Consider the following 22,883-nt stretch of genomic DNA (forward strand, 5'->3'; position numbering starts at 1 on the left):
GAAAGCACAGTAGAACCCATGGGGCAAAATCCCAGTCAGCAAGTCAGCACTGTGTGTCTTCTGTATGTTTTTTGTTAGCCAAAGGATTGTAAATAATTAAAGTAATATGGTATATGTCACAGAACTGCCCAGGAACTGACACCACAACGTGCAAATGTTCTCCTTGGACCCTCACATACTTGGCTTATAGAGTCAACCCACATCCTTAACTTGGCTGTAGCTTGACATTTGCTGAATTGCCCAAGTCTCAGCACTGACTGACTGAGATACAGCCCCTGGCAGTATACAAGTGACTTTAGAAGCCACTTGTACTCAGCAGTTCTGGGGTTTAGGAAGCCATTTCTGTTTGTAAATAATAAAACAGATATTATGACTCAATGGGTAAAAGCCTCATTAAAAAGCTATGCCATTTCAAGGGACATCTTTTCATTATTGTGCGTAATGGCCCCCACAGGGATAACAGGAAAGATAAATGCCGATGTTTGCATTTTAATAAGACAGTTTTTATCTGCATTCTGGCACTTTTGCTAACTGTTCCCAGGACTCATTGTTATTTTTTAATCACATGTAGAGTAGCTTAGTATATCAGAGTAATTGCAGTCTGTGTATGTTCAATTAAATTTATGCAAACAACAACACATGGCATGATGAACAGTTATACAAACATCTATGCATCTCAGGAGTGGCTGCAGAATATGCATGTCTGATATCTAATATAAATAGATTCCTTAATACAGGTTGCTATTTTCCCTTCAGCAATTAGCTAATGAGTCCTGAACTGGACTGAGAGATCCAGGGGGCTGCACGTGGTGCAAGACACAGAGAATTTAACCCAGGGTATCCATGGAGTTTGAAGGCAGGATTTTTATAACTTAATGTGATTCAACTTCTTGCCATTCCCAGCACGTTTTTCCCAGCACATACTACAGGCATTTATGACTAACTTTTACTGTGTCACACAATAAAATAGGCCCCTTACACTCAGCACTAGTGTATCAACATACAGGTGAACTGTGCTACATCCACTGGAGAAACATCTCTACACTGCCATGGGGCAAAGACGTATAATATGTCCTATACCCTAGCTGTTTGTTGAAGCCTATGGGAATGTTTCTGATTTAACACAAAACCAAACCTTCAAAAAGGCATGCTGCAATGAGGTTTAGTCACTGTGACCCAGACAAGAGCTTTAAGTAGACAGCCCACTTCCTTTAACAAAATCAGGAAACCATTTACAGGAGTTGCAAAGCACTGTTTATATGACATTTCAGTGCTGACACACAGTGATTCAGTGCTTTTGGGGACAGAGCCCAACAAAACTGCAACTCCGGGATTATTCCAGTAAATTTCTTCTTGCTTTCTTCTCATTATGCAAGCAATAGATTCAAAACTGGGAAGTTTGATTTTTCCCTTCTGTTGAAAGATTACAAAGCATTAGAATATAACTTCATTAAACTGCAAAAAGTGAGTTTAGTATTCCAGTACTCCCTGGGAAATTAAATAAGCACTGTCCCAAAAATACAGTTAGGAAACTGAGGCACCAAGAGATTAACCTTCAGCTAGCTAAAATCACACAGGAAATCTGTGGCATTGCCAAGAATAGTATTCAGATTTCTTAGTTCCCAGTCCTGTAACTTAACCACAGTAGAAAACCTCAGGTTTTCTACTTTTCTCTACAGCTTTGTTGGTCTTTCCCAGTTGCTGTCAGTGTTACCATTGTAACCAAAAAGAACATTAAAGATTTTATAACTCAGCAGTTGCAAAAGGCATTAGCCTATAACTTGATACACCAATCATTAGCTTGGGTGATGCCTTTAACAAAGCTTGTATTATAGGCCAGGCTGGTAGCACTTTCCATTATTGATGTTGTCTGACACTTCTCATTATAAGACCCTGTTTTCAGTTGCTTATAACTTTCTCATACTTGGACTGAAATTTTCCACACTGGATGTCTGCCTCAGGCTGAATTTTTGAGACTTCTTAGCCCTAGCAGTAGCCATCTTTGAGAACCATGGTAATGGAAAAAGAATTACATTTAGCATCTGAAAAAAATTATGTGAGCTTTCATTTGAAAGCGCTCCCATGCTTTGCAATGAGAGCATGAACTCTGTCAAAGACATGATGGACTCTCTGTCAAGGAGGCATCTTTTATTATCCCTGTGAAAACCTGTCCAAATTTTGCTCAGTTTTGGAAAAAACCCTGCAGTTTGCATGTGCTGGAGATCTGGGCACACAGGGCTCTTGATTCCTTTGCCCCACCTGTGGGTGCATTAGTACGTGGGGGAAGGTCGATGGCAATGCAGAGGGGATGAGGTGGCTGGATAAAGGCAAGCAGCTGGGGGACTGGCAGGGGCTCCACGAGAGGAGAGAGAGAGAGAATAGCAGCATGGCCTGGGCACCCTGGGTGGGAAATGTCGACCAAGAAACAGGTCAACAGAGTACAGAAAGGGGAAACAAGGTGATGGACCAGACAAGCGGGTGGGCGAAACAGATCTGCTGAGCAGGCTGGGAAAGGAGATTGCTGATGGTAACCAGTGGGAACAGGATGTGGCCATCAGGATTGACTGGCTGCGGGCTGTGAAGGAGGGTGGGAATAGCTTGATGGCAGACAGATTGGGGACGAGACTCATAGCAGAGGCTGAGACAAGGTCCTGCAGGGCAAGAAAATTGGGATGAGAAAACTGAAGCGTGGAGGTTGCTCCTCCTGATGGTGTAGGATGAAAGGAGCCAGACATGCAGAAGAAAAGACGCTTTGGGACAGTGGTAAGGACAAAACAGTGCCTAGGAAGGGCTCCTGAGTCTTGTAAGTACCTTCCTTTCAGCAAGCAGCTGAAATTATAGCAGATAGATAAACAAATTCCTTCCTACATACAAGTTATCAAGCGCTCTGGTTGGTTACTGAATTAGAAAGTAGTAGGGTTTTATAGAGGAGATCTGCGACCCCTATCCTTTCTGCTGACCTGTGTGGATGCTAATGTTATGTCATTTGACAAAATGGGTCTATCCTCCTCTTTTTAAATCTAGGAAATTTCACCCAGAAATGTGATTTGTGATCATGTAGTGAAACACAGTCATTAGGCCATAAGAAGAAGAGGGATGACATAGTTTCGCAGGCAATGTTCCGCCCAGATTTTCCTAAATGGAGTGCTTGAACGTGTAACCTTAATAATATTCTTTTAGTGTAAGGTTTTCTGTGCAATATTTAAAAGCACAGAATTCTGTTTTAAGCATAAGTAGACAAACATGCTGTGGTTTTTGATGAGGTTCTGGACAGAATCCAAAAAAAGTTTAACTTAAATGATACCATAGAGTTAGAAAATCCCTCTCCTTATCCTTTTTGGCCTTTTCCCTCTTTCATATTTCACTTTTTCTGGACCATTCATATATTTGAATATATTCAGCATATTTAATTCTTTTTTATACATTTCTCAGTTTGACTGAAAGTGCGATTTTACTCTGAAAAGTGAGGTGTACCGGCATATTTTGTAATTATTTAAATCTTTTATAAGTTAAATTGTCTGATGCCCCTCTTTTACATCAATAAAGAAAGAACTTGAAAGCCTGGGGTTCTCTTTATTTATTTTTACTTTAGAAACATTCTGAAAAACAGGACTCATTCCCTTTCTACTCATTCCCACCTCTGTATCATATTCTGCTGCCCTCCCAGTTTTGCGATGGAGTGTGAGGCGGGCTATAAATCAGGTCACTGAAATGATCCAGATTAAAAATAATGTGTGCTGGCAGTGAATTTTACTGTAAGGCTGTGAACAGGAAACACTGAAGGCTTTGCCTCTTGAGGAAATGTATTGTCTAACCACACCTTCAAAAGGGGTAGTTTTTGCACTCTTTATGAAAAATTAGCTGGTCCAAATGTGTCAAAAAGGAATGCTATACAATTTAAATACTCCTTCCCCAAACTGCTTAGCTTTCAGTCTCTTGCCTCTTGTGATCTTGTCATCTCAGTAGTTCTTTGTTCATTGCACTAGGAAAAATACCCCTAAGTGACAGATGCCAGCCGGCATGCATCAGAAGCCAACGTGAACTGTTATTAGCTAGATGTCCAGCAAGTGACCGGCTCTGTTCATCACCACACAGAAGTCTGTGACCAGTGTCAAATCATGCCACACAGTGACATCTAGATGTCTAGTCACTTCTTGAGTTTTGAGTTTTACAGAAGCTAGTATTTATAAATTAACATTCACATTGCTCAACGTTGATATTTTTGTCATTTCTGCCCCATAGAAGACTGAGAATGACATCAGCTTTGCAAGAATTCTAATGTTATTCTAACTGATTGATCCTTCTGAGCAAGGAATAAAATATTGCGAAATACGTCTTCCCAAAGAACAATAAAAAAATCTAAGCAAATACTAATTTAGTGGTGGACTAATTTGGTGATCTTTGTTCTTTCGAGTGGCATTCCATAACGAGACAATCTGGTCCTAACTTTGTCACGTCCTGCAAGTCTGTCAATGGCTGCTGACCCATAGCAGACTCCTGTTCTCTCTTCCACAGGTCCTCTGCCTGTGAAGGGCTAAAAAGAGGATTAGAAGGTAATTATTTTATAAAAAAGCATTAAGCAGAGAGGGCTCTAAATGCATGTGCATGTTAAGTCAGGGTTAGAATTTTAGACTTACATTTCTGGTCACACATACAAAGGGATGAAATTTCATCTGGTAAAAATATAAAATACTATAGCATAGGAAGTGTAACGTGCTATTTAACAATAAAATGATACATTTATGTTTGCTGTATACTGGCTGTCCTGCTGCCATGACTGTCTCTTTTAAAATAGATAAAAAAATGCTCGGTTACTGCTCAGTTATTAAGATGTAGCACAATCCCCCTTTCCTCTTGGGGAAGCCAAGGTCCATGTAGTTCACTCCTGGATTTTCCATTTGTATTTGTGTAGGCGAGTGTCAGTGGGAACTGACAATACCGAAGGGCAGGTCTGAGAGGCAAGACTATGTGTTGAAGGGCTGAGACAGAAAGGAGAAGGTAAAAAAAGTAACAACAGTGCTACAGGGAGTATTGAAAGAACAGCAAATAACCAACCAATACATTGGAAAGCACTAAGCAAAACCCCTAACTCCTGCATCTGATAATCGTACGAATTAAATATTCAAATATAAGTAGCTGAAGGGATGTCTACCGACATTAGAAACCACAAGGTGAAAGAAAACCTCACAAGCTTTTTTCATAATTTACACAAAATTTGAGAGTAATTATAGATTGTCCCTCTCCCCTCCCTGCATGAGCAGATGGAGCCTGTGTAATGAAAACAAATGTCTCATCTCTCTGAAGCTCTCCAGAGTTGGTTTGTTTTCTCTTTTTACCTGTTTCATGTATCTTCCCTTGGTATTTCCTACTGTTAGTTGGAACTCTACAAATTCTAGTTTAATAGTCCCAGTTTTGTGGACTTTCAAAATCAGGAGGCTGTGCAGTTGACTCACTGCTGCATTAGCTTAGAGCTTATGAATAAAGGAAACTGTAAACATTGCAACATCTTTAATTGCCTTGGTTTTTTGGAGTGTAGGTTTTTTTTGTTTTTGGACTAAGAAGCAAAAGTGATTTTGGTTTGGCACTGTTGTTTCTGAATGTTATCTGCCCCTTCCCACCCAGCTCAGTTCCTGCCTATGATTTAGCACTGGCATATTATTTTAAAAAAGGGATGTTTCCATGAAATGCAACCTCTCCTGTAGTTCATTTAAGAGTAGAACAGAAAGAAAACATTCTGGTTTTTGTCAGGTTTTCCCAGTGGGCTCTAATTATGACTGCAGTTTATTACAGCACATTTCAGGCCTCCCTTTAAACGATCTGCTGTGCTTGCTTGGAGTCCTAGTGACTTTAGCAGGACCCTCCTCGTAAGCAGTATGCCCATATGTGATCAATTGCAGTATAGAGGATTTAGTTAAGACTGCAGCAGGTTTAGACAGTGGATACTTTATAGATGTTGGAAACTATCTGGAGTCAACAGTATTAAGGATGTTATATAAACACCTCCCTCTCCCCCTGCCTTGTTTCCACTGGCTTATATGATAATTTGACCCTATGCAAAAAACAAGAGTTAAATCCTCCTCATTTAGAAAAGAGAACCAGGTTCAAGGTATTGCACATGGGTCTCAACTAGTATATTGGATTGGGGCTCTCTGGACTAGTACCTTAGCAGGACTGCCACCAAGTTTTTGAGTAGCCTTGGGTCATTTGCTTTCTCTTTCTATGCCTTAGTTTCACATTGAAGAAGATACTGATTTCCTTTCAAAACATATAAAAATTCACAGGGTAAAACTAGCTCCATAAGAAGAGGTACCCATTTGGTCCACAGCATCAGCATCGAATTACAACTAACCTGTGCAGCATGTAGCCACCCTCTCTTCCCAGTTCCCCCTCCACCACTTCCAGGTATTCTTTGAGTCATTAAATTTTACTAAACCTTCTAGCTGTGAAATGCAGATTATTAGTTGGTTAGTGGGCTTTTGATGACTTTTTAACGAGGAAACAATGTCCCTGAAAAATGTATTATAAGCTCTGGTAATTAAGCTGCTTCAAAAATTAATTGTGGGATAATTGGAAGGTAGGCTTATCTTACAAAGAATAAATGGATAAATTCTTTAGCACCATATTATTATAGGGTTAAACAATGTACTTTTAGCAGAAAAGGAATTTCATTTGTTTCCATTTCCTTTCTCTCTTTCCTGCTCTTTGCTAAAACTCAACTGCCCTGGTAGTTTTAGGACTAATGATCCGTCAGCCTGCCTTTGAAAAGGGATTTTGCATTTTCCTTTTCTTTGCACTCTTTTTCCTTGCCATTTAATAGGGCTGCATCCACATTTAGTAGACAACTCCATGTGCCTTCACAATACATGGTAGAGCAGAAAATATATCCAAAGCAGAGTGTTTACCCCCAGAAGGGCAGAGGGCTAGTGACAACAAAGTCCACCACAGCTGTCTAGCTTACACAGGAGGCATTCACTTGTGCAAGTGTTAGATTATAAGTCAGTAAAATACTATCTTTTTTAAGAACAAGAAAGGGTCCCACATGAAGCACTCATCAAACAAGCAGGAAGGATTTCTGAGACAAAAGCCAAGAAATGAAACTTATATGTTAGAGGAACTTCAGCCCCTTTACTAGCCATGAAATCATCTTAATAGAGACTGAAGTACTATTCAGTCCATGTGACACTGCCAACACCAGGGCCAAAGAGGGCAAATATTTGTTTGTTTTCGTTCGTTAAACAGGATGCAGAAGCTCTCCAGAACTACAGATGCAGAGAGACAGAAGGAAAAAGAGTGAGTTGTCTGAGTGGTAAAGAAAAGATGGTGAACAGGCAAATAGATTTAAGGCATTGCACATAGCAGCATTAAGAGAATTAGGACAAGCAGACAGCATGGAGACATTCACCTGCTATATGTTTTGAAAGCAATCTGTTCTTGTGCCTAAGCCGCTGATAGAGACAAATTTCTTTGCTGCCAATTACATTGTAAGGAAGGCAGTTGGCACCGAAATCTGTGCCTCGTTGGTCCTGTAAAGGAGAGCCTTTGTAGCCGAATGATGTTTCTGAATAAATTGCACCCTGATGACCTTGCACAGCTTCTGTGCCTTAAGGAGGGGGAGTCAGGCTGGAGCCTAACGTGTCTACAGATTGAATCTTAAGGGATAGGTGATGCATAAATGAATCGGGTTTTACATCAAGCTGAAGCACAGACGAGAGGAATAAGAAGAGTTCTTTGTAGACAGGAAAGGGATCTCCTGACTACGGAAAACCACCAGGAATTTACAAGAAAACGATCAGACCTTATTGGTGCTCAGAAGAACAATCCTTCTTAAAGGCATGTTTCTATTCATTTTCAGAAAATGCAAATGAAATATCGCCCCATGGCAAAGATTAAATTATAGCATTCACCTTGTTTCACTCCCATGACAGGCACTTCACTCCTGTGAGGTCCTTGGCACCAGTCTCCAGCCTGGCCCTGACATCTTTTCCCATAACTGTTAGCAACTGTCCGCAAGCAGGCCGTAATACTGACCATAATCATGGCTGTGACTGCCAGTTCAGACCCACAATGCCACGAAAATGCACCTCTTTCTTGCTAGGTGTAACTGCCCAGCAGTTTATTTCCCACCTGGGACATCCAAGCATGAAAATATGGCACCCCGTTACAAGTGAGTTTCCTTTCATGGCCATTAGCTGTAGATCTGGAGCAGCAGGCGGTACTGCCCTCCCGCACCGAAACACTAAACTTCTGCTCTGTAACCCCAGTCTGAGATGACAGTCCCTTCATTTTAGGCAGAGATTCAGGACCCGTTACTGAATGTCCATCATCTTCATCTTAAACCAAGAACTACTGTTGATTTGTCTCCTACCTGTTCTGTACCCAGTGTTATTCAGATACACGGCAAAGGTACGTGGTTCGTGAGTAGCCTGCCACGAGGGAGACGAGCAGTTTTCGTTGTTGGTGTATACGTTGTGATTATGCACATACTTCCCAGTCAGCATGGAGGAACGCGATGGACAGCACATCGGGGTGGTTACAAATGCATTGATAAAAGAGGCCCCTCCATTCTCCATAATCCGTCTGGTCTTATTCATCACTTGCAAGGACCCTGCAACAAGAGGAACTGATCACCCCTGTACTGCAAAAAATAGTTGTAATATATTGGCTGCTATTATGCCGTTAAAAGTATCAGTGTTTAGCTTGTCCTCAGACATCAGTCTGGACTACTCCTTAGCTTAGGTAATTTTAGGAAAAAAAGTCAATTTTCTATATTATATTGCCAATTTTTTTTCCAGGATTCCAGAAAAACTGAGTTCTTTTTTCTCAGGTTTCAGTACAAAGTTAAAGTGCATCCTAGTCTAGAAATACAATGCTAAAGCTTTAGAGCTGTATCAAATTTATAGGTCAGTAGCTCTTCCAACACTGCTGTAGAAAAATAATGTTATACAGACTGCATCATTAGTCAATGTGCCAGTAAAATACATAACATTCTGAGATTACTAATGAAGTCTATTACAATTCCTTCTCTTTTATCAGATAATAATCTTTAATATTTACTCCATCTCTGACAGACGAATTCTTACAGTTCTTTACTCATGTGAGTAACCCTAAATTATGTAAGTTGATCCCCATTGATGCTGGAACTTCTCACAGGTGGACTATTTATAAAGATTTTTTAAAGCATTGCTTTCCAGCGATACATAATCTCTTACAGTAATTAGCAGCATATTAGGTTTCCACATTAGATTTGCAAGCAAGAAGTAAGCAGTGATGTTAGTATATACTTATCTGAGGCCAAGAGAAAGTCTTAAAAAAAAAAAAAAGAAAAAAAAGAGAGAGAGAAAGACAAAATTCCATAATGATCTTTCTAGAGGAAAGTTTCTCTGGACACAGGATCAGAATGTCTGGCTCCAATACTAAAGCACTGTTCAGAATCAGCTTTGGGGGATGACTCCGTATGCAAAAATATTGCCAAAATTCAGTACCCTTCTCAAGAACCTCTTGCATTTCACCTAAGCATTGATTCAGCTTAAAGAACAAAGGTATTTTTTTGCATCCTTTAAGACATCTTTATGGACAAAAAGGTGAGACAGGTAGGGGCTGCAGATTTCTGACTGCATGAAGACTCAGCAGATCCTGATAGGGTCTGTGAATGCTTGCTGACAGCTGCCAAATTTTGTTCTGTTATCCAGAGCAGCGATTCAGGGGTGAATGTGAACTATGGACATGGGAGTATGCACTCAGAAAACAAGTCTGTGAATTCAAATGTACATTTTTGACTGTAAAAAGAAGTTTCTGGAATTCTACTTTTTTTTTCTTTGGTTTTACAATTCATTTATTTTGCACAGTTGACAGCAGTTTGTTTAAATTTAATTTCATTGATGCAATAAGAATTTTTCTTGGTGGTTTTGTTTGGGGCACTTGAAAAGAGACCAGATAAATTAAAAAAGAAGTTTCAAAACCATGAAAAATACAGCTGTAAAACCAAAAAATTGCCAAGAAGTTTCAAGGATAGGTATAAGCATTAAAAACTTACAAATTATGTTCTTAGTTAAAGTTAAGCATGCTCTGTTCTGTTTTTGGGCTAATGAGTCTGTGCCGAATGTGACATCTTATGCATCAAAATCATTTGATAGGAAATGGAATAGGCATTTAGTTCTTCAGTGTTTCCTGCTACAGTACCAATATCTGTGTCTTTAAAGACACATTTAATATCTTTAAAGATGCACTTAATACTGTGAAGTCATCATCATTTTGGACTCCTCCTCCTTCACAGTCTCTCTTTTCTAACTGCAGAGCACCTGCTTTTAGAGCTCTGCAGAGCAAAATGGAGTTAGGAAGATGCTTTGCTGGACACAATACACACAAAAAGCATGTGTTTAGAGACACAGTGAAGTAGCAGGGTAACTGAGAGCCTCATAAACACAAACGGTCTTCCATTTGTATCTCAGGGTTATTTGACTAGGTTGTTGAATAAAAGTCAAATGAGAGATCTCTATATGTCTTTATGCTGAACCCCAGGCTGGCCTTTTTTTTTTTTTTTTTTTTTTTTTTTTTTTTTTTTTTGCTGCAGCTCTCCCATTTTTGAAATGTCACAGTTTATTATACTGAGAGCTCAGCTGTAACGTGCTTGCAGGTTCTCAGGTGGAAAGTGCACAGTAGTGGTACACTAATGCACAGTAACAGCAGCAGAGCTGATGTGCGCTTTCATGCCTCTATGCATTATAAATGAATAGCTGTTAGAGCACTTCCTCATTCCCGTGCTTGGTCAGCCCTCTGTTCTTGCAAACCTGCTGTTTGTGAGTAAGTTTTTCCTCCAGGTATGCACTTACTGACACTGATAATAGATTTACCCCCTCTGGAAATTCTGGAATAGACACTTCAAAGCAGCTGAGACTTCCTCATTTTGAATACAAAACACAAGTAGGAGATAAAACTTGCTGATGCAAATTATAATCTTTTGCTGTCTGTAGCTCTCCTCGCAGCTTGTGTGCTTTACCATCTGGCACACAGTCTTCAGGGCACATGTTCTCAGGCTCTGCCTGACAGCAGGGCACTCACGTTCTACATGAGCAATTGGGGAGGACCTGAGGGGAGCCAGATAACTGAGAACGGCCAGTACGGCCACAGAAATTAGAAGCTTTGTCAGACAAGAAATTCAGTATGACCTCTCAGTTCATTCTCCTCATATATTAAGAAATACATTTGGTAACCAAGGTTTCATAAAAAGTCTTACAGTTGCTATGGATTTTCATCCAGCTGTATCTTAGGTGGACATCTCTGTAGTGGGATGGCCACCATAAAGCTACATTGCCTTTACTTGGGTTCTGTGCAAAATCCCAGTAAGGTGATGGCCTCTCAATTCTTGGACCATATTCCCATTTTTTTCAGCCTGTCTTTTTTTAATACTTTGAAAGTTTTAGTGACGATGAAGAGCAAACCAGGCAAATTATGCCTGATATGGGGCCAGATGATGCTGTGAACTCTTCATCTTCTGTTGTACTCTGTGAACAGTTTATATGGATTTCACTGGCTGGTGCATTAGGCTGTAAATACAAGTGTACATAAAAAGTAATCTTCTCATTTATTTACTTCTTTTGGATTTTTTTAAACTTTTTCCCACCACTCCAAATCTCAAAGGATAAGTTACAAATACTGGAAATACCAATATATTTATTAGTTTTGACTCATTCCTAACATTATACAAGATATTACTCACAGTAGGGATTATAAGAATGACTGGGTGGGCAATGGCTTGAGAGACTGATGTGTGCAAGTGTGTGGGAGGAAGAAGTAACAGAGAATCTGGAGAATAGGGGAAGTGATTAAAGTGATCAAAAAGTTGGAAGTAACAGTACTCATTCCTGATGCTTGAATGGTGTACAGACCTGACCTCTGGGAGCTGGGGCCACTGCCCTGAGCAGAAGCACTACATCGTCTCCAGAGATGCAGTAGCTCCTGGCTCCCGTGCAGTTCTGGGTCCTGGGAGCTGGTGCCTTGCCTTGAGCAAGATGTCAGTTTGCCTCAGAGTTGGGCAGTTATTTCTCCACCTTCAAGAACTTGGTGGGAGCTAGAAAGTGCTCAGAGGCACAATTTAACCATTCATTTTCCAGCTTCTAGACCCAAGTTCCTGCTGAGTTCCTTTAAAAGCAGCAGACCAGGCTGCTTCATACTGCATAATCCACCCGCCAAGCAGTAATATCTTGCCTATGTGCCATATGCGTCCTAGCCTACTAAATAGGAACTGAAATGGAGTTGTGGAGCAGTGTGTGGAAATGACATATGGATAAAAATATCTCTTGGTGCCTCAGTTTCCTAACTGTATTTTTGAGACAGTGCTTATTTAATTTCCCAGGGATTTCCACTCAAGGCAGCTGACTATTTTGGTTCAATATTTATACATGCTCTGGAGACAAACCTTTCCTGATCGAAGTCTACAATATGCCTTGTATGCTTTTATGTTTAAGTATTCATTTAGAACAGCTTTTAGAAAGGCTCATGCTGGGAATACAATACCAAATAATCTATATTAAAAGACTTTCAACTTTGTGATTTTTGGATAACAAAGCCTGAACTTTTTTCTGTTTGTGGTACAAAGTGTAACTTCTCACTGACCTTTGGGAAACTTTTTTCCTCAGGATTCACTAAAGGGTGAGGTGATAATCCACTCATGGAAAAGAGTATAGCTTTGCATTTCAAATGACTGGAATGATTTATTAGTAAAAGTGCGAATAATCCAATACAGTAAGTCTCAGGGCTGAATCCTGTTTCCTGTGAAATGATCTATGAAGAAGGGAAACCTGTATCTTCCTCCAGTGCAGTGGGACTGCACATACGTCCAGGCTCTTGCTCAGCTGGTTACTAACAGGGGCCAGGGCACTCCGTGAACCCCCAGTGCCGCTTTCAAAGAGCGAGGCTCCACAGTGCGAACAAAGTGGCTTGCCACATCCGTCCTGTTCTTTCACCACTTGCAAACCCCTCTCACAGGACTGGAGAGAGCCAGTCGCTAACGCTGCTCTGAGACGTGCGCCTGCTGACCTACCTTCCGCACTGCCCCGGAGAACGCAGGCGCTTTCTGACCGCAAGAAAAGGAAGACATGACTTGACCCTTTTAAAGACATTTCAAACCGGCTGCATTGAGAAGAAATACATTCCTATTGTAATAACTGTATTTTAGGCCAAAAATAGAAGTGGAGCAGCCATTCAATATGCAGCGTGGCTAAACAGAGCAGACATCTGAAAGCGTGGGGAACGAGATAGATCAGATGTGCTCAGATCCAAAGGCCTGCTCTGGGAGCTCAGCGAGCAAACTGCCACATTGGGGGATTAACCCTCAAACTGGGAACACAGTTTATTAACTATCTATCTTCTCAGGACCCTGATAGAGCTGTGTATTTTATTATCACATCCTGCTGGAGTTGCTATTAGATCTAGGCCACATTTTTTCCATACATTTTCTGGCCAAAAGTATATGTTTTTAAAGTAAATGAATGATTTTGTTGCAACTTTACTGGAATGAAGGATTTTGATTTTTCAATTTTATATGGCATTTTGGTTCAAAATTCACATTAATTTTATTAAAAACATATCTTTTATTAAAAGCACTAAGAATTGATTTGCCATTTTTCCACCTTTTTGGTCTCCTCTCCCCTACCCCCACCCCAAATTTAAATATTTGCTTGGGGTAGCCTAAAATGACCCTCTTCTTCTTAATTTTTCACTTTGGGCAGTGAACCAAAAAACCAATTATATACATAATCATCATTAATATCTGTCTAACTTACTTAATGAAAAACATTCAAAGGCCTTCCAGAACATCATTCAAGTGTTTTAACTTTCCACACTGAGAAAAATATGTGAAAATCACTTCTGGCTTGTATGTCCAGGCTGTGCTCACTTATTTAATGTATTTGTGAAAACAAAACCATCTTACTTTTTATATATATGTATGCTATATATATATATATAAAATTTTATACATATATAAATACATATACTTTTTTATATATAAAAATATATATAGAGAGCATAATTTTAAAACAGATGTATTTTAAACACTTTAATAATTGATATAAACGTTAAGCATATATACTGCCAGTTTGTCTGTATGTGTAAACATGTCAGATGACACGCATGCATATGACAACTATGTGGAGAATATAGATACTCATCTATACAGCATCAAGGGAAAGGTTAGCTTTATAAGGATCAAATTTTTAAATGCTAGAGAAAATCACAATGTTAAAAAACAATAATAAGAGGTCTTGATGCAAAATTTTTAACTTCATATGTACTTGCATTAAACCATTTTATTGTGGTCATTAAAGGCTTTTATGGTGAATTATGATATGCAAATACTTCCTAAAATCTGTAATTAAATCTGATGAATGCTATCAAACAATTTCCATTAATTTATTTTCCAAACCTGTCCCACATGCTGATACTGTTTCAGAACAGACACATTCTCTGAAAGTAAAGCACTATTTACATAGCAGAAATTACTGACAGACACAAGTGAGGAAATGAAGTAGCAAATAACAATAATTTCTCACCAAGCTCCACATCTTGATCATCTGTGAGTACAAGTATAATATTTGGTCTGATATTTTTTCTCTCCTGCTGCACGCGTCCTCTGAACCTTGGTGATCTGACAGTGGAACAGTGACTTGTTAACAGCTCAGTACTGAGCACTGCCAAAATGAGTGCAAAGCAAGAAGACTTCATAGTATTTCCAAAATTTCAATGAAAAGACTGATCCAGAAGTTCCTGAACTCTAGTTTTCAAGACCTGCAGGGAGGAAAAGAAAATCCGTTCAAACAGCAAATCACCTTCCACTTTCACACAGGGAAAGGACGATATCTAGGGAAGTCAAACCTGACATGTGATGCTTAACATGACTATAAGCCATGTTGAAAAAGAGCTTTATACAGTCATTTTCTAAGAACGAACTTGGTCATTCGGCAACTACACTTTCTCAGTTAATTTTGGCTCGAGGTCGTGCAGTGCCTGCTTTTTGCATAGACACGACTTCCAGTACGCGCCTCGCAGTGCTCCTTTTCCCGCCCCGCCACCGCTCATGCAGCACGTTCCTTACGTTCAGTACCTGGGCGCAGCACAGAATTGCTGGGATGACGACTACAACGTGCTCTGCACATCTGTAGGAGGAGCCCTGTAGAGAGGAGAAAGCAGAAGGCTTGTCAGTCAAAGACCTCAGAAGGGTGCCTGTGCTTCAAAGTCCCAGAACTGTTCGTTACAGCTTCTTGCTTTGCCCTGAAAGAGAAGAGTAGAAAAAACTTTGCATTCACCCCAGCTCACCTACTTAATTTAATACCATATCTATGCAGTGGTTAGCTGGCATCTTAGCTGCTAGAGAGAAAGGACATGTATGTCATGCCATCAAACACAGGTGCTTTTCCACCTTTGTAGACACCCTGAATTCTGAGAAGAAGAGTTATTTCCAGCGTATGGCACCTAGAAAGAGATAGAGCTATTTTAGGTTAACTCACCTGCACGAGCGACTAAACCCTTACAATGCAGAGGAGAGCGTGGCTGTCATTTGCAAACTGCACTGGATCGCTACGTGAAAAGTCATCTTCCCACTCACAAGAAAGCTTGTATTAAGTGACAGTCCAGATGATCTTACGCAGCAATGTGAAAGAGCGTAACTGTCCCTCCATCAATCAGCGGCAGAACGGAGCGCCTCATCCATAATGCACAGTACCCCTGGCAAAGCCTTGTCCTTGATACTCCGTCGCCAGGCTCGGCTCGGTACGTTATCAGAACGTATCGGTGCCTGTCAGTCAAACAGACTCGCTTTTGTAAGACCTGATGCAAGCGCAGAGGCTTTGCTCTGCTGCAGCAGATCGAAACTTGCAACTGAAAATGACGGATTGGCCTGGGGAGGAAGGGGTAGCCACTTACACTTTAACATTTTTTGCATTACTGACTGAAGCTCTGCAAAACCATCATGTTACACAAGGGGAGGGAGGGAATATCTGGGGGCAAAAAGGAAGGGGGTGGGAAAGAAACCACGGAGTCATGCCTGCTCCCTCCAGGGTATTAACCTGCCAAACGCATTCCTTCTATTTTTATTTTGGGACTACGGAGAAAGCATGGAGACATTGATCAGTTTAAAAGCAACAAAAAAAAGCACAAAGCCACCCAAACCCAAGACCCGAATAGCTCAAGATGTCTGCATATAGGAAAGTCTGCCTGGGAACTGGGGTGAACATTACATAATTAGACTGGAGCATAATTTGTTAGAAGACCTCCATTCCCACACCTATGATTTCATATTTAGACATGCAACATTAACTAGTAACAGACAAATAAGCAGAAATACTTCATTGAGAGCAACACAGACGGAAGAAAAGGGCCCCATCACTCACCTGAAAATACAATAGGAAGGTGCTCTAAATTTCAAGGGGAAGGAAGCATAGGAGAGGGAGGGCAAGGGAGTTGGTGCTGGACTGCTAGAAAAAGGATCTTGTTCTTGTTTTCACATACACCTTTTATTTTAAGCTTCACAAGCTAAACAGTTTCATGCTCCTCACTCTGGCAGGCTGTAATTACAGCAGATGAGTGTGAATGTCTTTAAAACAAAAATCCCAGGGTCTGTTGCAGAGAAATCCTGTCTCGCATTGTCTCTGCACCAACAAGCATTCCAGCCTCCGACCAGCGCTGCAGCACTGCAAAGCCAGTGCAGGGGATTGGCATTTAAAGTTAAATGCCACTTCAGTGATTACACGACATTCAGGTAAGTAGACTGGAAGTCTGTAATTAGTCTGGATTGACTTTTAAAAATACTTCAATTTCCACCTATTTGTTCTAACTCACATAAAAGCTGACAAAAGCGCTGAAGAACAGGATTACTGAAGAAGTAAGCACTCTTCTGACAGACACCAGACACCACATGCTTTGGTGCAAAAGCAAAAAATACAATTTCTCTCATGTCTGATCTTTAAATAGCAAAACTTTGACTCACCTCACAAAGCACGAAAGGATATGTGAAGTGAGACTCAATGTTTAGTTTCTTACATCAGTTGTACTGTACAGCAAACTTTTCAGACAGTGTTGACCCAGAAAATGCAGTCATCCTGACTGCGCTGAGCAAACATTGGCACCGATGTGTTCAAATAATCCCCCACAATATGAAACTGCAAGTTCCTGACAATCACACCTCAGTGCAAAAAAAATTTACACTAATCCAACTAGCATTAATAAGTATTCTTCATTTCATCCTCTTTGGGCTATGTTAGTCAGTTTTTAAAAAATCCTTTTGCTTTATCTTTCCTTTAGCAGGTCAGGTCCACCTTAGACAGTCCTTTTCTAAGGCAGTTGCCCTATCTAATGTTTTTCCCCTTGATGGGGAAAGCAAAATATCAGAACTGATCTAAATGTTTAAAATTAATTATCCAAGTTTTATCCAACAGTTCTCACAAAAGAGCAGTTATGCTGCCTTTAATTGCTCATAACTATTTCATTTTGCATAAGACAAATCTTTACTCAAAAGTGATCTTTGTGAACTTGTCCTCTTACAGCCTGTTTCCCAGTGCTAGGAGGAAATGAAGTAAAGAGGAAAACTGTCAAAATACAGCCTCGATAGGGAAGACAAAGCTGCAATGTATATGTTGGATACTGTCTGGTAGTCTACAAGTATCCTTAGAGATACTGTCATTTGTCTTGAGAAATAGGAAAAAATAGGAGAAATTTTAAAAAGGCACCTTTTTTAATTCTTAAAATTTTTTGTTCAGTGTTCAGAAACTAAGGCTATACTTCAAACTCTCTCTCTCAGCAGAGTTAACAAATAGTGATCATAACTTCTCTATATACTATTTGGAAAGTTTAAGAGATTTTTCCTGTAGAACATACCTATGACAACTGAAATGTTGTCAGTAAATAAGTGAAACCATAGTAGTAGGAAATCCAGAGAGACTACTTTTCCTCATCTGGATGTAATTTTTTCTTTACAGTCATTCTTTTTTTCACAGGAACACAAATTCATAGTTTGTACTCACCCTTCACGGGATAAAAACTGAAAACTTGGTTCTTTAGCTGGTTCTATGCTGCTAGTATTATAACAGGCAGTTCAAGGATTCGTTGGCATGGAGAATTAATTACCCGTGAAACTTGAATTACATTGGCAGGGCACTGCAAAGAAGGGTTACAGTGCCACTTCTTGTGATGCAGAATAAAAACTAGAGGGACCTTATTTCTAGGTCTCTTAATAGAATATCTTTCAGTGACCAGGAGGAAAAGGGAAAGATAGAATAATATCTTTTGAAATTATCTTTAAAATTTATATTTGTTTTGGCCAGGAAGTGTTTTATGATTCTTTTGGTGCTTTGGCTTTGAGTGTTTAATTAGGAAAATAACAAAAGGCAACCAGTTTTCAAAAAGAGCATTTTCCCTTTGAAAATCCACAGTTTTTGTATCTCCATTCTTTAGCATGTGCACTCAAAATGTCGTTTTGTGTTTGGCCCATAAAAATCTGTCCAGAATCATACACTTTGTTTATCAAACACTTGACCACTGAGAATCCCTAAGCATATTTCTTCCTTATAAACTTTAAAGATATATGAACTTCTTCATATTTATTATTCTGTAAATTATAAGGCTTTGATGTAACCCAGCAAAGGGAATTGGGCTTACTTGCACAGATTTCTTTCTTGCTTGTAAATCTGAAATAAAATGCAAGGATAATGAGTACGGATATTGGACAAATGTCTGCCCCCAATACTATGGGCTATGCAATACCCCAGATCAATAATTCCCAACTCACTGTTAACAAAGGGCAGACAATTTTGTCTTCTGTGCCACAATGTTCATGTTTTCTTATGAGCATGAGCAGTGACAACAGCATATTATCCAAAATCATAGGTTAAGACCTGATGTTCTAGTGGCCTTTCCGTACAGATAAAGATGGATCAGCTCTGGCCAATTAAGGAAACAATAATAATGTGGACTGTGATTGTGGAGCTCTAGAACCAGAATTCAGCTTTCATTTCCTCTGGTGTTAGCAATAACAGTGCCGGGCAAAGTCAGAATGTGAGCAAGGTTCAACAGGAATCCTAAAGCGAGAAACTCCTAATGTAGTGGCACTTTTGCGATTAGGTGTTTTCTTCCCCATTATCCCCATGGTATCCTACTGATCATTTCTCTGGAGTTAAATTTCCCTGCCTACAAAAACTGGCACAGTCCTATGTAGCTTAGATTTATTCAACAAATGAAGGTTTTGATACTTGGGACATTTCTGAGATTTGCTGACAAGTGCTATGAATTTGCACATAAATTACCAAAAGCACAGAAAATAAGCATGCTTGTCATTGCGAGTGGTAAGTTGATTCCTTTCTTCTCATAGGATTCTCTGATAAATAAATAAGCAAAATACCTCAAACAAACCAAGCCCCAAACATCAATCATCACAAGAAAATGGACATTGCCTCCTGAACCCAAGCTTGAGGAGCACTACCATTCTGGGTGTTCTACCTATGACTAGCTGAGGTAACAGCTATAGCTTTGATGGACATTTTTGATAGGAATGTGCCCCAGTATTCTGTTTCCTTAAAATCAGAATGTGCATAAAAAAGTAGGATGGCAAGGGACAAGAAGTCTGGTTATTCATAAAAAGCAGTATAAGGGATCAATGCTATTGACAGTGTTTTATAATTATGACTTTGTGGTGGATACTTAGTCAGCTGAGTTTCAAAAATCTGACAGCCTGCCTAGAGGGACGGCAATTGCTCATTGGCACCATGTTTATTGGTGGTGGATTCACCCACCAGTGCCCCAAGGCAGGCCAGAATCAGTGGTTCATGACTACCATTTTCAGTTCTTTGCTTTAAAGTGAAATGTATTCATCTAGCAATGCTGTTGTACTCAGAACATTTTGCATATGTAGGAACTCCAAGGTGAAAGGGGTTGAATCCTTTTCTCAACCACACATGTACAACTTCTGCGAATCTTTGATGTTTACGTCAAAGGGTGGATAGACCTCTTAAAGTCTCACCTAACTTGAATCATAACAGCTGTGCAGTTAGAGATCCAAGTAAAATTATGAAATTAGTTATTCCATGACAAATTGTGCAAACAGTTTGAAATTACGTAATAAAAAATCGGAGGAGGCTACAGGTTCATTTGAACCGAAGCAAGCCAGGAGCTCAGAAGTCTTAAATCTCTACTTAAATCATTTGGCCTCAAGGACTAGAAGGTTGTAACACTCCACAACAACAATAAGAGCAACAGCTCTCAACTTCACTAATATAGTAAAGCACTTAAGTGAAAAGAGCTGTTGAAAGATTACTGTTTTGAGTTTAGTAATGTTAATGCTTTTCTCAAGTCTTCCACTTCTATCTTCTCTTTAACAGAAAAACACAGAAATCTCAGACTATGAGGCACAACAGTGTAAATCTGCAGATTACTTTCCTGTGGGAATATCAAGCCTGCAGCCATGGGAAATACATTTACAGTACAGCAGAAGTCAGGAAAAAGCAAGATCTACTGTCTCTTCTTAAAGGTTAATCCACTAATCTTAGTAGTAAAGCATAGGATTTATAGTGAACAAAAAGAATGTAGTTCTTATCTAGGTTTAATCTAATCATTATCTATTGGATTTCCAATACACTTTACTAATCAATCAGTTATCTACTCACCTTCCAAATATAATCTGTGTATTATAATAATGTATCATCAGTGCCTCAGGCTAGATTAATTTAAAGTAACTATAATTTAAAGTAATTGCAGGCAGGGAGAATCATAACCTTATATTAAGTTTTTACATTGTAATTTCACAAAGAGCTACAGACAGGAAAGGAAAAAGCCTGCAGTGACTTGAAAGGATAATGCACACTTTTTAACCTACTTTTATAACTTTGTGCATGTTAAGGGATATTCTTAGTAGGTAAAAGTTTCCAACACTTCATATGTCAGAGTAAAACAACAAATTCCAGTATCATTTTAAAAGAAATTCTGTAGAAGAAATTATCTGCCTTGGAAAAAGGAAAGTGTTTCTTTTTTTTTCATGCCCATAAGTATAGTTGAACCAAACATTAAAGAAAATCAAACATAATATTTTTATATCAACCTCAACTCAGTGAAACATTTTAAAAGAAAATTCTAGCATATTTATCAGCAAGAAGAGTGCCTATTGTTAAGTTACAAGCTTCTAATAATACACTGTTTCCTAAATTTATTTCCTCCTCATCTTATTTGTTTTAAAATTTCATATTTCAGCACAACCAAGTGCACTTGTCATACAAAGGAGACTGGTATAATTGAGCCAGATGACGTGCCCCCCCAAGTAAAATCAGCCATTCATGAAAGCTGGTCACCAGAGGCCATTTCAAACAATGCACATTTCAAAGTAATCTAAAGTAATCCCTTTTCTCTACTGATTTGGTTTCCAGGCAGTCTTAAGCACATGTGGGCAGCAAACAGGAGGCTTATTAAAACCTGATGTTATATTGGAAGTTATAATGCCATTGGCTCGTGATTGAATTCCATGTCTGTGAGTCTTCAAAGAGAGGGAAAAAAATCAATTAAATTTATATGCTTATTAAACAGGAGTGTCATGATACATGCAGTTTATTAGCACTTGCTAAATAATTAAGACCAAGAAAGATAATTAGATGTGCACTAGGCTCCAAATAGGCTTCTGATACCAGATTTTTTTTATCTTTAAAGAAAGTACGCTTTCCAGCTACCAGGTAATATAATTGGCAAAACACTCCAAGTATTTTTCAATAATAAAGAGCGACCTTTGTGTATGAAGGAATTTAACATAATTTTCAAATTCCTTTTTAAAACCACGTATCTTTGCTATATCCCTGCTCACTTCAACAGTGTGGGGCATTATTAAAACATACTGTACAATAACATACTGAGGGTTCAGTGATCCGGTAAGTAGTCTTGAGCTGGGAGATCATATCACAGTGGTGAACAGCAGTGACACAGTTTGTGCATTTCTATAAATTCTTCTTCAAGCCTACAGGATGGAGAAACTGTGCTAGAGCACAGCTTTTCACATCTCCTTTAGCTAAGAAAATAGAGAAATTTAATGGCTTGCTCATTAAGTATATGCATTTCTCCTCAAAGAACTGTAACTCTGCTTGAAAGAGGGTTTTTTTGCCTTTTTTTTGGTAGTTTGTTTTTCTAAATAAGTGGAGATGACTAATTTAAATACGAATACATCATCTTTAGCACAGACTATTTATGGATCTGCATATATATAGACAGAAGACAGAGAACAAACTGATCTCCTTATCATATTGTACCCGCCTCCATTATCATATGGGCAGTTCTGGTAGGCAGTGACATCATGTGGGTGGTAAGGCAGAGTGACATCAGAGTGATGTCAGAGTGCCCATCCAGGGCCCCGGTCTGGCAGGGACTGGGCTAATGCCACGGCTCTTGCTGCTCGCCTCACTGACGAGAGAGCAGGGAAGTGGCAGGACTGAAGGACTGAAGTATGAGGAACTGATGCTAAGAGGCACAACTCTCTAAATAATCATATGTATGTATTTAAATGCATATGTATTTAAACAGATAGCAGCATTTGTACCCCAGGGAAAGGATCTCAGATGGACTTTTAGCTATAACACAGAAGAATGAATGTTTCAAAAATACCACAGAAATTTAGGTAGATGCCATCCACTGGCTAAGCACAATAGCCAGGCAGCTCCTGTAAGTGCTTACTCTATCACACTACAGCACAGAAAGGGAATTTATTTGGAGCATCAGTACACAGCGTGCTTATGTGCACAATGAGTGTGCTCATGGGCATGTACATATGCTACAGGCTGCATATGGTATCTGTTGAATTTCTCCTTCGCTTCCAGGTTTAGACACCAAGCCTAATAAATTTTGTTTCTTGGAGTAGTCCCATTATA

The 22,883-nt window shown here is 39.4% G+C and overlaps 1 protein-coding gene across 5 annotated transcripts in view; it reads right to left on the minus strand.

Moving 5' to 3' along the window:
• SULF1 (sulfatase 1) overlaps positions 1-22,883 on the minus strand; it is a 126,606-nt gene that overhangs the window by 51,485 nt on the left and 52,238 nt on the right. For 4 of the 5 annotated variants that reach the window (XM_026115206.2, XM_026115209.2, XM_026115212.2 and 1 more), the window contains 3 exons: positions 15,101-15,166; positions 14,550-14,784; positions 8,366-8,605 (listed from right to left, as the gene is read on the minus strand). In XM_026115206.2, the coding sequence (XP_025970991.2) occupies positions 8,366-8,605; positions 14,550-14,721 (412 nt within the window). In that variant the 5' untranslated portion in view covers positions 14,722-14,784; positions 15,101-15,166. Of the gene's footprint in view, positions 1-8,365; positions 8,606-14,549; positions 14,785-15,100; positions 15,167-15,503; positions 15,788-22,883 lie in introns of those variants that run through there. The other variant, XM_026115210.2, reaches the window with a different exon arrangement.

This window comes from Dromaius novaehollandiae, chromosome 2, assembly GCF_036370855.1.
Source record: "Dromaius novaehollandiae isolate bDroNov1 chromosome 2, bDroNov1.hap1, whole genome shotgun sequence".
NCBI lineage: Eukaryota > Metazoa > Chordata > Aves > Casuariiformes > Dromaiidae > Dromaius > Dromaius novaehollandiae.